This window comes from Colias eurytheme, chromosome 13 (assembly GCF_061535395.1).
Source record: "Colias eurytheme isolate Ceu_HAF_F1 chromosome 13, ilColEury1 Martin Lab GWU primary, whole genome shotgun sequence".
NCBI classification, from domain to species: Eukaryota; Metazoa; Arthropoda; class Insecta; order Lepidoptera; family Pieridae; genus Colias; species Colias eurytheme.
In genome coordinates, this window is record NC_142992.1 from 6,312,733 (window position 1) to 6,330,578 (window position 17,846).

Genomic DNA, 17,846 nt, shown 5'->3' on the forward strand with positions numbered 1-17,846 from the left:
ACCTAACAAGTAATATAAGAATATATCAACACAACACATCTTATGATATTGACTCCCACTTGATAGACATTTATTTTGACAAAATACAAATAAGTAAATTGGTTAGCAATAAATGAAGGCGAAACTTGACCGATGACCGCTAGCCCGTGGGCGGCGCGTGGGCGGAGCGTCTTCTAATTATTATCTGATAATAGTCAAAGGGTCAACCGATGCACTAACATGTAACGATTACAATAATTGAATCCGAAACGAATCTCTCATAAATAACAATCGCTATTATTGTAATCTGCACTTGAAATTAAGGGAGAGATGACGTCAAGCGATAACGTCAAGAAGTACGTGGACGTGACAGTTCCCAGGCGGACCGGACACGCGTAGACTCGCAGAGGACCTTGCCAAATGACTTGCATGGGCGCTGCAGCGGGGCGGGGCGCGTGCCGTCATCGACAGACACTTCCGGTCGGGTGTGTGACATTCCATCATCGCTAAATATACCCCGCGTGACGGCACTGAGACACCCCGCCGCCGACCCATCGCGCTTTCTGAAACTGAAAGTCGCCGCCACCCCAACTCCGCGTTATAAAAGGAGGTTCAACAACCGTTCCTCGAATGTATATGACGCGACGCCTAGATATAAGCGGCATGCGGTTTAATATCTACCGAGATTGAAATAAATCGCTAGGATTATTGCCAAGTGGAAAATCATTATAATTTATTGGACGCGTGGAATTTACTTTGACAATATTTTGACAGTGTGCGGTCTCGAGGATTTAGTGATGTTCGCATCGAAACACATAGTTTTTGTAACATTTATATCAACATACTTACTCACGATATCTTTTTGAGCGTACTACTGCCAAAGGATCTATTTTGATGCTTGTTATGATACACATGCTTAGAGAAGCGACTCAAGTCTATTTCTATTAATTATAGATCGGTATTTATTCACACCAAAGGGGAACCGATATGATGATGCACGGTGAATATTTTGTTAATAATAATATAACGTAACAGTAACGCAAGCTCCTTTGAAATTCTAATGACTTGGAAACATTGTCAACAGTTATCCAACATCCAAAGTACCTATATCTAATTATCTGAGCTGTTATTATTTGCTTAAATTTTCCAAGCAATCATATTTGTGGCGCAAACACAGAGTTAAATTACAATTATGTATGTAGTAAATACGTTTAAGCTGAACATAGATATAATATTAAGTTACGGAACGGTAATGTGGACTTGAGAGAAACAGGAGATGTCGCCCATCTACGGAGAGCAACAGACTGTACAACCGGACAGTCTCACCAACTTGAGATTAACTAAAGTGTTCATATATAAGAACATTTCTACAACAAAAACCTTTTACATAATAACTGTTGTCCATAGAATTTGATTTGAGATTTGAATTTATCCTAAGTTTATAAAAAAGAATAATTAGCTTGAATAAAACAAAGAGTGATAAACAATGACAAGGATGAGCTGTTGTAGTTACAATGACTCCAAAGTTTTCCGTTAATGTCAATAACTTATCAGCATGTTAAAAAGAAGGGTTATTAAACCTCAATATTTGCTTAATAAATCCTTAAACATTAAAAATGCATGCTGCAAATGGTAAACAAGCGTTTGAAAGTAACACTAGTGTTTATTCATAAACACGTTATGCGCGCGATTGAGAAGAGTGCTCAGATCCATTACTTGTTAAGCGAATCAACATTCTCTCTTCAGACGATTATCGACCCAAGTGCTGATTGATGTAAGCACTACATTTCTCTGCGGAACAGTCAACAGGCCTGTTTGTTAAGGCTGGCCGGCGGGTAATCTCTAGAAAATTGACATTTGGCGCCAAAAGGAGCGCACTGAGTGATTGTAAGTGCACCATTTGGCGCGATCTGGGTATGGATAAATATTTATTGAACCCGGATCATAAGTGGCACCATATTTGTATAGAGGTATTTTATTTCATATACCGATGATTACTAACACAAATAATTGGAAATACTTTGCAAATACGCGTTGGGAAAATTAAACATAATCGACACCAATGCAGTGAGCATACAAATATTGTACAATTAAATCGCTAATCTTTATCTACATTTGCCTTGACGATATCTACTTTTCTAATTGGCTCTTTATCTTTGTCAACATAAAAGGAAAAACACAAAACATTAGTGATTGCAAATCAATTATCTTGACTATTAATTTAATAAATATGATAGATGTAGTTACGTCGTATCTGATTTGGTTTATAAATTTGAATTTTAGGCTTTTTCAAATAAATTTAATGATTTTGTATTAGAGAAACACAAAAAAATTACAGTAGTCTATAAAAATATAAAAAGGGTTAAGTAGACAAGTAAATATTTAATTAGCAGCGTAACAGATACTAATCAATAACAAAGTGATGAAATAAACCTGACACATTACGAAACATGACAGACAATTTGCATATTTTAAAAATAGGTACATGAAAAGTCGGGAAAATTATTGATTCTGAAGACTTTTCAAGTGTCCTTTATTACGGCAATTATTAATAAAGTTATTATAAATATACTAACGTCATACATAAAATTTTCCTCTCAACGTGTATATAAGTATTATTTAATGAAAATAGAGATGGCATTGAATTGTTTCTGTAACAATATAGCATGATGTTCAGTGTAGCAGGACGATCACATTTACAACAAGAAACATTATACGAGAGGGAAATCAATACTATAAACTTTGCATTTATATTTCAACTTTATTTTAATTCTTTATAATATCTATAATAAAAATATCTTAAGTAATGCTAAGAATAGGTAGATGATGTATTTCTTCAACACACAATTTCTTTATAACAATCAATTATGTTAAACAAATAATAGGAATCATAATTATAATAACTTATTACTAATTTATGCAATATTACAGTAATAAACAACTATCGGTCCACACCTGCGGTCATGTAATTCTTAATCATACTTCTTCAAAATACTATGACTATGAACTAATCACACGAGTATGCAACATAATATTCAATTTTATTTATTTATTTATTTAACTCTTTAATAGTTGTACAGAAGCCTTAGAACTACTTACACAATAAACATAGAACAGAGTACAACTATTTTGGCGGCCTTATCACTTAATAGTGATCTCTTCCAGGCAACCACGGTAAAAGGTAAACAAGCAAAATGATTCAATCTACGCAGAAACAATGGATATAACCCCTAAATCTATATTAACTTAATTTTGTGTACAAAACCAGTAATTATAAATTATTTTGAATGAAAGGCTAGGCATGAGCACATGAGACTTGAGAAAAAATTCATCTAAATAAAATAACGCATATTATTCCATCTCTACTTTTTATATCCACACTCGTACCACTCATACGCTATTACATTTTCCTCCTTTACTTTGCTGAGGGATGTTTACAATACCAAAATGATATCAATAAAAAATCTTAACTGTTAAAAATCTGATATGTGTCACGTAAACAAACCGATTCGGTGTGCCAAAAGGTATGTAGAGCAAAATATTCCAGCGGAAAATGATTCATTAACGCAATAGCATGCTTTAATTACGTAAACATACGCAAGATCGCAAACAATACCGCTCCGCCCCGCGGTTCCGCCTGCCACCTGACACCGAGCCACGCCGAAACAATTGTAGACAACATTCGCATATTAATGCACAAATCGTTCTGAATTTATATTTCTATGCTAATATAGGTCATCAAATTAAAATATCAATTTTAGGATGCAATGAAAATTATTTTCTTTTTATTCTTGCAGTTTCATTAAACTTCTACATAAAATAATTTTCTTACCAAAAACAAAATATTTTTATTATTACCAGCGAAAAGTATAGTATTCACGAAGTTGTGACTAACCAAACCTATCTTGACAAACTTTATATTTTTTCAATCTCAATAATATGAGCTAATATTATCTATACTAATATTATAAAGCTGAAGAGTTTGTTTGTTTGTTTGAACGCGCTAATCTCGGGAACTACTGGTCCGATTTGAAAAATTCTTTCGGTGTTAGATAGCCCATTTATCGAGGAAGGTTATAGGATAGATATATATCATCACGCTACGACCAACAGGAGTGGAGCCACGGGGGTGAAACCGCGCGGAGCAGCTAGTCTAGCATAAAAACCATATAAATATCTACGCAACTAGCACAGTAAAGTGCACCATAAAAATTCCTAGATAGATATAAGAGTAACATGAAATTTCCTTACATTTTATATAATTTTTCCAGATAATCGCTTTGCCTTCCACTATTGTACCAACATCAAGACCTATTCATATAACGAGTATAATCTAAATTGTATAATAAATGACTGTATAAATATTTACCTATGGATCGATGCCGATTGGTTCGATTATTGTACCCACCTATGTATAATGATTGATAAACTAATCGATTGAATTATATTATAATCGCATAATGAAACAGTTTATTCTCAGAAATTATTGTATTGTTTTTAAAAATACAACACCATTATTAATAATAACGTGGGCTTTAAGGCCGGCTCTTCTCTACAGAAAAAGCTTTCAGAACTAGAGCTACCAATTTCTATATTTTCATATTATAATGATTATAATGATCTATGCGTTTATGCAAAACGATAGTTTAATAAATAAATGATTTTTCTAACCGTCTCATAATATTAATCTTTATATGTAGTAGGTATGTAAATTAAGTCTTTTCATAAATTGCATACACCTGTATTTAATACATTTCAAAAATGTGTTATTAAAAAAAAAACAATAATCATTAAAGGATGAAGTATGAAGACTTCTTATAACCGCAATGCGTTTTTATAACTTTCAACTTACTTAAACCGCATTCCCCGATGATTTCTAACATTATAATAAAAACTTTGTAAGCAAACCGCACGTTTATTGTTAAGAACGCGAAGCCCTGGCCTATGAATAATATAATTGATGTAAGACAAAAGCTATAATAGTAATGGGACATTTAAACATGCCCACGCATGACGCAAACGAACCTTTCAAAGCGACTTATGATCGCTTATCATAAGTGTCCCTTTAAAAGTTATATGTCATAAAGTTTTCAACTACGCAGGTGAACGACATTGTGACAACTCATACTTATGTGCCATACTGAGTGCATTAATCTGCATCAAGGTGTCCTTTTACCATGAGAACCGCATTTTCTTCAGCGTTATTTCATAACAATGACAACTTCTCAATAACATATAATTTTATGATCGGTTGGTCATTATTTTTTAATGTTATAAATATTGCGATGCATTTTATATGCACAATGAAAACGAAAACGCTTAATCACAATTTTTTACAATACTTGACATTTTATTACGCAGCTCGCAGTGGTCATGTTAATTTTCGCCTTTCATTCGTTATAACAACATTTGTTTACGTATTCTTTTTAGCCTCATGTGTTGAATATTCGAGACAATCGTGATAATATAGAATATAACATAGTGTTTAGCATGTGTTGTTGTGTGTTGTGTAGGGTCGCGGTGTGAGCGCATCGCGTTAGCAGGGCGGATGCACGTGTGCCGGCCGATGGGCTAGCGTGCTGAAACACCGTTCGCGCTTCCGACTCACATTCATTGCCTCTCCATTCATACATGCGTCATTCATTTAATTCAAGTTCATAACGAGCCGGCGACCGAGCGGCACGTAGGTGGCACTCCATAACTCACTCGCGACCCGCACAAAACTGCCTTATCTCGGATTCGAATCTCAGATAAAGATAATAATCGACCGAACTACTTTAACGTTCCCGAACATCAGTGCGGAGCCGAAATATTCCATAAAATAAATTCGATCTTTCGGGCCGCATTACCGCTTCTCGGTATACATCGAGGCGACAAAATTCTTTAAGGAGCGCAATAATTCACCGCAACTTTACACATCTAATTAAAATCAGGCGCCTGCATCTCAACGGGCGGATGTACTCCGAATCTCTGGTTACAACACGTTCGGTTCGATTGGCCGTAGGTGCGTCTGGGGATCGGTAGATGGGCGAGATGGTATCGCGAGTGAGGCATCTCGACGTGCCACACATTTCTAACTTTTTGGTTTGTCGGGTCGCGCGGGGGCGTATTGTATGCAATTGTAGCACGCGAGGGCACCTAAGGCCGACGACCCGTCTCTCGCGCCGCATAATCCGACAGCGTTATGGTCAGCCCGGCGCCTTTGTTGGCTACCGGCTTAATTAGAACCCGTGGGTGGCTTATGACACGCCAGGATCTGATCATAAAGGCGCTAAAAATTCTACCTGCTCGAATCTGCGCCGACGACATTCCTATCTCGCGTTTTTCAAAATTAATGCCTATTGTCCGAATACGATGGGCGCGAAGCGATTACGAATAACACAGAATCAAACGAACCGAATCGACATGAATAAAAAACCTATTGTTAGTGTGTTTAACAAAGTGAATACGTTTTAGAACGTTGCTTATTCATATGTAACAAGCGTCCACTTTAATTGAGATGTATGCACTCAAATTCTTTGACCTCGATTAATTTCATGGAAGCGAGTTGTTGGGCGGTAATTGAGTGCACTAATATTTAGTGAGAACATACGGCAGTGGTCATTTCAATTAGCTCTCTGATAATAAGCCACGTTAAATTAAATATCAGAAACAACCATTTGTAAAAAAACATTCGTAGACTCGACTTCTTAATTATTAAAATAAACAGACTGTCAGTAAATAATCGCCTTTACTACTAGTAATAGTTTGCCAAGCAGGAATTATATTTTGTATGCTTTGTTTTTACGCAGTTAGTTATATTTTATGAAATGGTAACGTACACTCTTCTATGAATCAATTAAAGGCTATTTATCCAAAGAATAATTAGATTATATGAATTGCTCTACCATTCGTATGTTTAAGAGTTTTTTTGGCTTTTCAGCATTAATCGATGGAACCTGGACTCTACCGATTTCTAAATGCTTTTACCGTTGGAAGCTGGAGCTAACCGTTTGTATACTATACAGTCTCAGTCTATGAAAACATATTTTTAATCATTGAATTTCAAGAGCTTTTATATCTTATGCAAGATAAATTGCATGCATTGATATACAAGGTACAGAGAGCACCGCTTATTTCTAGTTACATCCTGAACATCAAACAAAATAGTATCTGTCCGTCGTCCTGTGGCGCCGTTTGCCAATACTGATCTATGAGTAACTGCGAAGACGTCGCATCTCAAGAAGCGTCCTTGATAACACGCGACTGATGTACTTCACACTCATCTCGTTGCAATTTGAGTGCATTGCACATGCCGTGACGTCACACGCCGCATCGTTTGTTACGAACGGGGCAATGAACCAACGACTGAATTGGACATAAGTGTCCTGCTACATTTCGCCGGCACAACGCAACACTCACGATTTACGATATGCATTTGACGCTATGCAACGATTATCATTTTTAATCGCACTTACGAATTAACTTCCTCAATTAGCCGCTCGTTTAACTTCATTGTTTTTGTTAAAAATAATATCTAATATGTTATATGTGAACTTCTTACTGTACTGGCTGGTTTGGTGATATAGGTATATATATATGTTTCAAATAATAAAACTTGTTAGTTCTGTTCTGCACTTCATTCTGTTGTTTTATTATAGGTTATGGGCCCAGAGAATCAGTAAAAAAGCAGATTTTTTTAACAAGAATTTCGTTTTGGTACGAGTGTTAAAAAGCTTTTTTCAACACGTTTTTTCATTGTGTTGTTGGATATTCGTGAAATAAAATTTTTTATTTGGAATTACGATGGCGGCCAACTACTTGATAAATGTACCTAAATTACGTGGACGGGAAAATTACAGCGAGTGGTGCTTCGCGGCAGAGAATTTCCTAATCCTTGAAGGCATGAAACATTGTGTAAAGCCAGAAGGAGCAATCGTAGGAGCTGCAGATGACGAAAAAACCCGATTATGACAATCGATCCGTCTTTGTTTGTACATGTAAAAAGTGTAAGAACATCAAAAGAACTCTGGGAAAAATTACAACAGTTATTCGATGACAACGGTTTTTCAAGAAGGATAAATCTGTTACGGAATCTAATTTCGATAAGACTGGAAAACTGCAGTTCAATGACGTCCTATGTGACTCAAATAATTGACACGGCTCAAAAATTATGTGGCACAGGTTTTGAAATAGATGACCAGTGGACAGGCTCATTGTTATTAGCAGGATTACCAGAGCGGTTTTCACCGATGATCATGGCAATAGAGCATTCAGGCATTAACATAACGGCTGATTCTATAAAGTCGAAATTGTTAGACATGGAGTCAACCATAGAGGAACATGATGAAGTTGGCGGAGCATTCGCAGCTCGTTCGAAGTACATGAAAAATAAAATGGCGTCAAGAAAAAATGTCAATGTTGGTAACATTGTCGATCCGTCAAAATCAAACGTCAAGGTGAAGACAGTGACATGTTACCGATGTAAACAAAAAGGACACTATCGAAATCAATGTACAAATAACGAAAACGCGTCGAACTCCAAAGAAAAACCCCGAATGCAGTCTAATGCTTTTAGTGCTGTGTTCCTAAGCGGGAATTTCAATAAAAATGCATGGTATATTGACTCTGGAGCCAGTGTACACCTTACGGCAAATGAAAGTTGGGTTATGAATGCGTCTTATGATCAGAAACAGGAAATTATCGTTGCAAACAGTGAAAAGTTGTCAGTTTTATGTTCTGGCGATGTGAAGATTACAATTACAACTGGGGGTTCAGCATATTTATGTTATTGTACACTTATCAATATAACATTGTTAGATATAGTGGGGGTGTTAAAAATAATATCTAATATGTTATATGTGAACTTCTTACTGTACTGGCTGGTTTGGTGATATAGGTATATATATATGTTTCAAATAATAAAACTTGTTAGTTCTGTTCTGCACTTCATTCTGTTGTTTTATTATAGTTTTGAACATAATGGGACTGTAATGTTTCGCTGCAAACGTTTTACTCTTCACAACTGTTTACTTTGAGAAAAATGAAATCATAAGTCATATAGATATAATATATGCTATAATCAGAAGCTCGACAATTATTTATTTCTATATCTTATGAATAATAATAATATCAATGATATAAGTAATATGAATAAAAATAAAGTGCTTTATGATACATTTTTACATCATATTATTATGGCCCTAACCTATTAACATTAATGATGTAATGATAAAACTTTTTATTTTAAATCTAAATCATAAATATGGCACATGATAAATAGCCATATGACAAAAATATCTCATTCGTTGCATATTATAAAATAACGTGTTTACACCGAGCGTGGTCGGCGTGTTTAATGAAGTAGACAATAGTGTTAAAATAATATAAACAAATATATGTAGGTGAACGGTTACCCACGAGTATTACAATTACTTACGATATACAATGTCGCGCAATAATCAGAAGACCAGCGCGTTTTCATTCCTTGCACGATGCGCGGTCACACAACACAAACAATCTTGTATAATAAAACGCATAAATATTCCACAAATTAGAATTATTCTTGTACTCAATTATACGTATACATGTGAGGATATGTATTTTATTATGTAGTGACACATTCCACACGTCTATTATCATTATAGAAATCAGCCATCATTACTTTATGTTTGTGAATACCGATTTGCTAGCTATGTAGCTACAATATAAGAAGTTGACCATAATTTACTTAAGAAGGTAGAGATATCAAACATTATTTTATATTTATTTTCATCTCCTAATAATTGAAAATATGAGCATTCGAACGTACTACTTTCCCTTTCAAATATTTTGAATGGTTTCCGAATTTGTTGTAGGTATTTAAAGCCTCATTTACATATATTCTTAAATCGAAAAACAATTTCCCGAGCTAAAAAAAATGTTGTGTGGTTTTATGAAACCACGGTAAAAGTGAAACTGTTCGAACGGTTCCGAACACTGCATTGTGTAGCGCATGTCGCGTGATGGTCGGCTGCCGAGCAGGTATACCTACTCGGCAGCCGCGATACACGCGACATGCGCTACACAGACCAAAAAGTTTGAGACGATGTAATAAAAGTTTCACTTTAAACGTTAAAAGCTAGTATCGTAAAATTACTTTAGACGTTAAATCTATTTAAATAGATTTAACAAATTAAAAGCGATAAGTATGAAAGTATTGCCTAAAGTTTTAAAGATCTCATTTAAAATATGGATCGTCCTTTCAAGCAGTTTCAAAACTCATTTAGTGATTTATCTTTTAATCCAAATCTATGGCTCAAATATAAATGACGCAACATAAGTGCCTGAATTTTTTTAGGAAACACGAAGTTCGAATACATTTTCGTACCCTTATAAATTGATTAATATTTAAAATGATTCCACACATTAAAAGCCATAATATGTGGATTTATTAGATATAATTCAAATATCTTATGGAATCAAAAACAACTTTAATTAAAATTTAAAACACTAACCCATCATATTTTTGTGATTAACATCAACCAACAAGACATAATATAAAGGTAAAAACTAAAAATATCATGAGCGAGTAATTTTAACGTGTTTTACAACCCGTGTAGTAACAACATAATAATATGCAGTGTTCAGAAAAAATTTATAACGATATTCGCTAAATGTTTCGTTTGCACGTATTCACTTTATGTACATTGTTGAGATATAATCAACTTGAGAGAAAAGATATCTGATAATTTTGGTTTTAAATGCTTCTGTTTAAATTTCATGCAATTTAATAAATCCCGAGGGAGTAAATAACACTAGACGATAGATTTACATGCGGTTTCTGCGGTTTTTCTATGCTATAAGACAATCGTACCTAATGGTAAACTATTGATTTCATTCATTAAAAGTTCGAAGTGTCAACGTATAAAAAAACAAAACGAAGAGATAAGAATGTAATTTGTAAAACCGATATTGGCGACAGTAATAATTAACATATTATTAGCAACACGACTGCGGGTTACAAGATCATCTCGTAAACATCAATAATTTAACCAAAAACAATTGATGACTCAGCGATCAATTAGGAATTTACATTTATAAATGGTTTTTACTTCATATGAAGATAAACGTAGGCTACATTTCCTAAATACAGCTATTAAACCTAAAAAAAGAAACGTATGTTAAAGACTATAACTCAATTACATATATATTGGCTACTACTCATCAAAAAACAATTAATAAATTGTACTCTACTACCATACTTTGTTGTTAACTTCTCGATGGAAATGCATATCATTATACTCAATCATTAAAAGGTTAAACCACCTAATATTGAAACATTTTAAAGTATTTAAAACGTGTTTTTTCAATATCTACTTTAGCCCATTGTTTAGATATTATAGGTGCCAAAAAACAGTTTAATTTTTGAATGAATAATACTACCTAAACCAAGACGAAGACATTTCACACACACAGAAGAGAACTTTTACACAAAATTAAGAAAAATGAATATCTTACAAAACGTCTTATCGATTTTGGTTGTAGCTTTTAAATTTACTAGGTACCTATATTATACTTTTTAAGTTCATAGCAGTTTGAAGTTTATTAATTTGCAATTTAAAGAGAAAAGAGAAAGAATTTCTTTAATCTTTAAAAATCGCGACTCGTGATCTTCAAGCCAAAACCTTGATCCAGTTCAAAAATAATATATCTATTATATTAATACCAAACTATAGGTTTTACAATTTCAGATTTCCACTACATTAATTTGAGGAATAAATAACTAAGTATTGGAACGCATCGCACGCAACGGGAGGTTTCTAAAAAGAACATTTTACAACAGTTCTATTGCTTCTCCTCTCTGATCTTAGCGTGATGCAACATTTCTTCTCAAAAAGCTTTCCTCAATACATGGAATATTAACTTGTAAAGAATTTTCCAATTCACATAATGAGTTCCCGCGATTAGCGCGTTCAATCAAAGAAACAAACTCAGCTCTACCACGGGCTCTACATCAGTATAGGTAGGAGTTAGGACTATTAATGCGCAAATGCGTATATTTTTAAATATATTCGGCGTCCTCCGCTTAATTTACACAAATAATATTACGCTGTGACGATTACGCAAACGCTCATGGAAATATAACTTTTCCTAGCGTTAAAAACGCATTCAAAGTGATTATACAAACAGAGCGTCAGGTAAGTCTCCTTGTCACGTCACGTCTGGATGGGCCGTCTAGACGACGATGACAGCTTTTTTCTCTTCTCGGTAATACAAATTTTGGCACGCTCGTTAAGATATTTTGGCAAACATTCCTGACATTAATCTGATCCGGAAAATGAATGAAAGTTGTCGGGAAAGTGACTCACTTACACCTATCGCTAGTCGCCACCCGCTCCGCCGGCCGTCCTTCGCATCTATTAAGAAATATTGTCATAACACAGGCCTCCTTGTCGACAAGGTTACATTTTTTAAATTTTAATCCACTGTCATTTTATGTTTATTAACACCAACTTACATTCATGCAAAATTCCAAGGTAAAACTCGTAACGGCCGCATTGATATTTTAATAAATATTTGACTTTAATATTTTACAAATTCTTTCACTTTCATGAAGGTTGCATTTTAAAATTAAGAAATTATTAATAAAATCCAAAAGTGCTGAACAATTATTTTAATTATATAAATTACTGTTAGGATCGAATGTAAATAATTAAGTGTTGTTTACCATTGAGTTCAAAAATAATTGCACAACTTAGTCTGAATTTAATAATATATAATATTATGTATCTTACAATTATTTTAAAGAATAAAAAGTAACGCTTTATTTACGTTGTACACACCTTAAACCTCTACCGGCGTTGTTAAAAACATACATTCAATCAGATAAGACGAAATATTTTTTTAAAAATTCTCGTCATATTCGCAAAATAATCAATAAGTACATTAAACAATAAACAGCATTGTAAAATATTTTTTTTTCCGATTACATTTTGAACATAGTACATACTTACAGGTAAATACTTTTTAATTTTAATATTTTCAAGAACCGCTTACAACAAAAATAATAAAACTACTCTTATTATTCCAAATGAACGAAAGGATATACTACATAAATAAATTAATTAAAAAAATACATCCTCAATATTGCGTATAAACCAGAAACAGTAAATTTTTACGCACATAATACAATTGTGGCAATGACTTAAATCTCAGATTGTATCATGTTATACAATGGTGATAAGATATTGACTATCAAGATTTAAAAGTTAAAGGCACTGAAAGTACGAAAATCTTTTGCAATACATTAACGTTTTTGTCGTAATCAGTAATCACACAATATTCACACGATAAGATTGCAAAATCGTATGATATCCCACTATCAAACTAACTCTGATATTACGAAACAAAATTTACTATTCCTGCGTATAGATATAATGTACAAAACAGTTTTGCTTTTTGAAAAGTCCTTATTATAATTTCCTTCTTAGTTTATACGAACAATACCTACCTATACATAGTTCTATATGGATTATCAAATATCAATGCGCTATAGCAAAAATATTAACAAAATGTGTACTTACTAAATTCGTTAGACACATTATTATTTACCTTTTAACAAAGATATCATTTGATGGATAACAATTATTGTAGTTATTATTTTAATTGTTGAGGAAAATTTTCTCTCAACAGACATCAGAATAAGTAAATAAAATGTTTAATGAAAAGTTCTTTGAAGAGAGCGTCGCACGTATTTATCTTGGCAATCGTATTTAAATATAATAAGTTTAAAAAGTTTCTCAGATGCGCAATAAAAAATTGTTACTTATTAATATTTTTGTGTTTCTGATAAAATAGAATAATAAGTGTCTACAGGAAAAGTTTTGCTTCTAGCGTTTGTATTGACAAAATCGCAATAGTTTTCATTTTCTTGTTGACATAGGCATTATTTTAGTATGACTGCGTTGTTTTTATTAATTTACTTTTTTTGAAGATACTGTTTAAATGCAATCTTTTAACATGTTTTGTTTTTCTAAAGCATTTTTATAATAAAAATAAAATTAGCTTATTCGTGACGAGCTCTACATTTATTACTTACAAATGAAATGACCCTTAGATATTAATTCTACAAATAAGCAGTATTTTATCAAATGGAAAACAAATTCCAAGTTCAGAAATTCTGATATAGATATTATGTTTATTCTAGCTTTGAGTGACATATCTGCTGAAATGTCTTTGCCCGATAAAGATTGTATCATAACGGTATTTGGAACTAAAATAGATCACTTGACATTTCAGTGAGTTTGTTTCAGGGAGTAGAGCCGATCATGGCTCTCACGTGGCATTGTTTTTATTATCCTATCGCATCGACACGATATCGATATTATGATAACGATACGTATATTATAGCTCGGTCTCTCGGACGCAGCCAGCGACTCTACGATCTATGTATACTTCGAGAATTTCTATATTTGCATCGCATGCGATTTGATTGATTATGTAGTTAAAGCGACTGCGGTCGCTTTAGGTTAGAAAATCGTATGTTTATACCGCTTGGGAATGTAAAGAGTTTACGTAGAGCTTACCAGCGGGTCTAGTAGTGCGACGTGCGGGCTCATCTTCCCGCAGGTCGGGAGCGTGTCGCCTCGCCGCGGCCGGCCCGAGCGGGGCCAGCGCGAGCAGCAGCAGCGCCAGAGCGGGCACCATGCCGGCACCTACCACTGGTCCTCGCACCGGGGCAGCAGGACCCGGTCCGAGCTCACTATTTTCGCCGCGAGAAGCGAGTCGTACGGCAGAGGCGCGAGTGACGGGTGAAGCACGCTCGCACGCGTCGTAGTAATGCGACGACCGAGCCAGACTGAGGCGAGTAGAGAGCGTTTTCCCGGCGCGGGGGCCGGCCCCTCTCGGAAAACGCGGCCCACGGTGCGGGCGGGGAAAACTGCATAGCCCCATCCGCCCGCCCCCGCCGTAATCACGCCAGTTGCACCTCCGCCATTGTCGATTACACATGCACTATTGCAATTTACATATTACCTCTATCTGCTCCAGTGGCTAGCTTATACACATGTTTATTATTTTTCAATATCGTGCAATCTGTTACAATTATGTGAAATTATAATTAAAAACATAACGATTCATTTTTATGAGATCATATGGGTTTCTACTATAATTTATATTATTCTAAGACAACATAAAAGTGCATGCCTAGTTAGTTATTAAATTAAGTTAGATATTAATTTACAAATTTTCAATGTTAGGTACGTAGATCTGATAAGCACGAAAGTCCAAAGCACTGTGCCTAAATGTATTTGAGTTTATGCTACGTAACGTAACACAGATACTTAATTTAACTTACAATATCATTAAATGTTTTTAAATGAATAAATTTATGGCCCAATTTTTTGTTCAACGTACTATTTTTATTTTCAAAAGCGCAAATATATCCTTCCCTGCTCTATATTTTTAAAGTTCATAAAAAGACAAAATAATTAAGTATCTATAAACAATAACCTAGATAACATTATGAATATTCAACGAAATAGGTACACCGTACAAGTTGCAGTTCAGTGAAACATTGATATACGTATGGAATTAGAGTGCCTCGGCTGCCTCCTGTTAAATGTAATTTACAAAATTTAACATTCCAAATTCCCTAAAAAGTATAATTTTATGATTTGACGTCAGTGCTCCAGCGCGTACTAAAAAGTCGCCAACATAACTCTATCGTGTTTTTTTTTTTTTTTTAGCATTAAATTGTTACAGACGTAATTCCTCGGATGGACTTAACAGAAATTTACATAAGAGTATAAAGAATTTAATATTTTATCTTAAATGTTAAAAATAATTTGTAGAAAACATTGTCATAACAAATTGTAGAGTCTTTAGAATCATGGTTTAATCAATTTATTTAAACGGTGAATATAAATTCATTATTTATTTCAATCTATATATTATTAATGGTTGAACGTGAATCACTTAGACATTTTGATTATTTCATTATCAGGTACAGCATCAAATAGAGCTATCATTGGAGCAATACTTTATAAACGACCACACCAAAACAATCTCTATACATCATGCCTGCGAACTTGCAGTTATCCATCTTCGGCCCTTTTTGTTTCGCTTCTAGTCTTCTAAAATTAATTTCAACAACCCTATCTCCAAATGATATAGTGTTCCCAGCTTAAGAAATATTACCCTGGCACTTGCTCGCGACACGATGGCGCTATCCTGCCTCAATGCTTATTAATCTCACAGAAATTATACCTCTGTTGTTTCGATCCACTAATTTAATTTTGTACATACTCGGAGATGATGTATGCTCTTGGAAATTGTTGGCAGTCGATATTCTGATGGTTGATATATTATCTCTACGTGTAGGATACCTACCGCATATTTTACACGAATTTATCGCTTTAGGTACACCGTACAGTGCGCGTTTATTGTTCGACAAAATTGAAACTATGCGATGATTGATTTATCGAGCGTGTGTGATGTAAATTGAAATAGAGCATTATAAAAATGAAATAGAACACAATGAATGATGTTAGAGTAGATCAAAATCTTTATATCTATTCACATTTACTAAAATTTTGGAAAATCTAATGAACCATCCTACTATTGACCAAATAATTAGGATTTCACTTTGATTTCCTGCATAATTTTGATAAACAAAGCAATGTCGGAGGTGTGTAACAAAATGGCGTAATAATACTTGTTTATGTATTTAATATTATCGAATTCAATTATTTGGATGTTTTAGATCAATCAATCTTCTATTCAATGAATATAGCTATAATTTAAAATCCTCAAAATAAAAACACAATTTGATATACCTAGAGATTTTCTAAGAAACTACAGATATTACTTTAAGATTAGAGCTTAATTTGTAGATATTACTTTTAGATAAGAGCTTAAAAGTATAGATTACTAGGTTTCCGCCCGCGGCTTCGCCCGCGCAGTCAAAGAAAAACCCGCATAGTTCCCGTTCCCGTGGGATTTCCGGGATTGCGTCATTTTCCCGGGATAAAAAGTAGCCTATGTCCTTTCTCGGGTATTAAAATATCTCCATACCAAATTTCATGAAAATTGGTTCAGTAGTTTAGGCGTGATTGAGTAACAGACAGACAGAGTTACTTTCGCATTTATAATATTAGTATGGATTTTATTAACAAAATATATATACGATTTCAAAATCACTCAAAAAATATATTCCTGAATTTATTTATAAGTAGATAATTGCGTTCATCCGTACTCAATTTGTGTTATCGATGTTAAGATCTTTTGAAAAGCCATTATACCTTTTTGTCCACATGCATATAATTCGATCGCATCCTTTAATAAACATGTATAGGTAAACTAAATAAAAATATTGTCTCATTTATTAAGGGCATCAATATATTTTTTTGTATTAACTAACAATATATGAATTCAATTATTTTTCAAGACTAGCTAATAGCGATTCGAGGAAGCGGAATCAACATACCCACCTACATACAATACAAAATGGTATAGGAAGGTAGATAGCCGATAGGTATATGTATTTTAGTTAGTAAAACATTATTATTAGTAGAGTCACAGATTAAGCAAACAGTAAATCTGTAGATCATAATATTATATTATGTAGATATATTTATACTGTAGAATGATGAATAAAACAATGAGCAGAAATCTACACAGTACTTGAGTTATGAGGTCCATGTGGGGTATGGGGCAGATGCATTAGGTATACAAATTTCTCTGATCGATTTTCTTTACGGACGGATAGGTGATCAGCCGGGAATCGTACGAAGACTCTTCGGTTCTAGGCTTGCGCGTTAACCACTACACCAAGGAGGAGTATTTTAGGTATTCGTTTTAATATTGAATTGAAACCTTTAAATCACTTGGTTTCACCCACATTAATC

General features: G+C 34.0%; 1 protein-coding gene across 1 annotated transcript in view; it reads right to left on the minus strand.

The window, feature by feature from the left end:
• sog (chordin short gastrulation) overlaps window positions 1–14,808 on the minus strand; it is a 54,476-nt gene extending 39,668 nt beyond the window's left edge. Inside the window, exon 1 of the mRNA XM_090108390.1 lies at window positions 14,526–14,808. Coding sequence (XP_089964516.1) covers window positions 14,526–14,646 — 121 coding nt within the window. The 5' untranslated portion in view covers window positions 14,647–14,808. The remainder of the gene's footprint in view (window positions 1–14,525) is intronic.
• Between the last annotated feature and the right edge of the window lie 3,038 nt (window positions 14,809–17,846).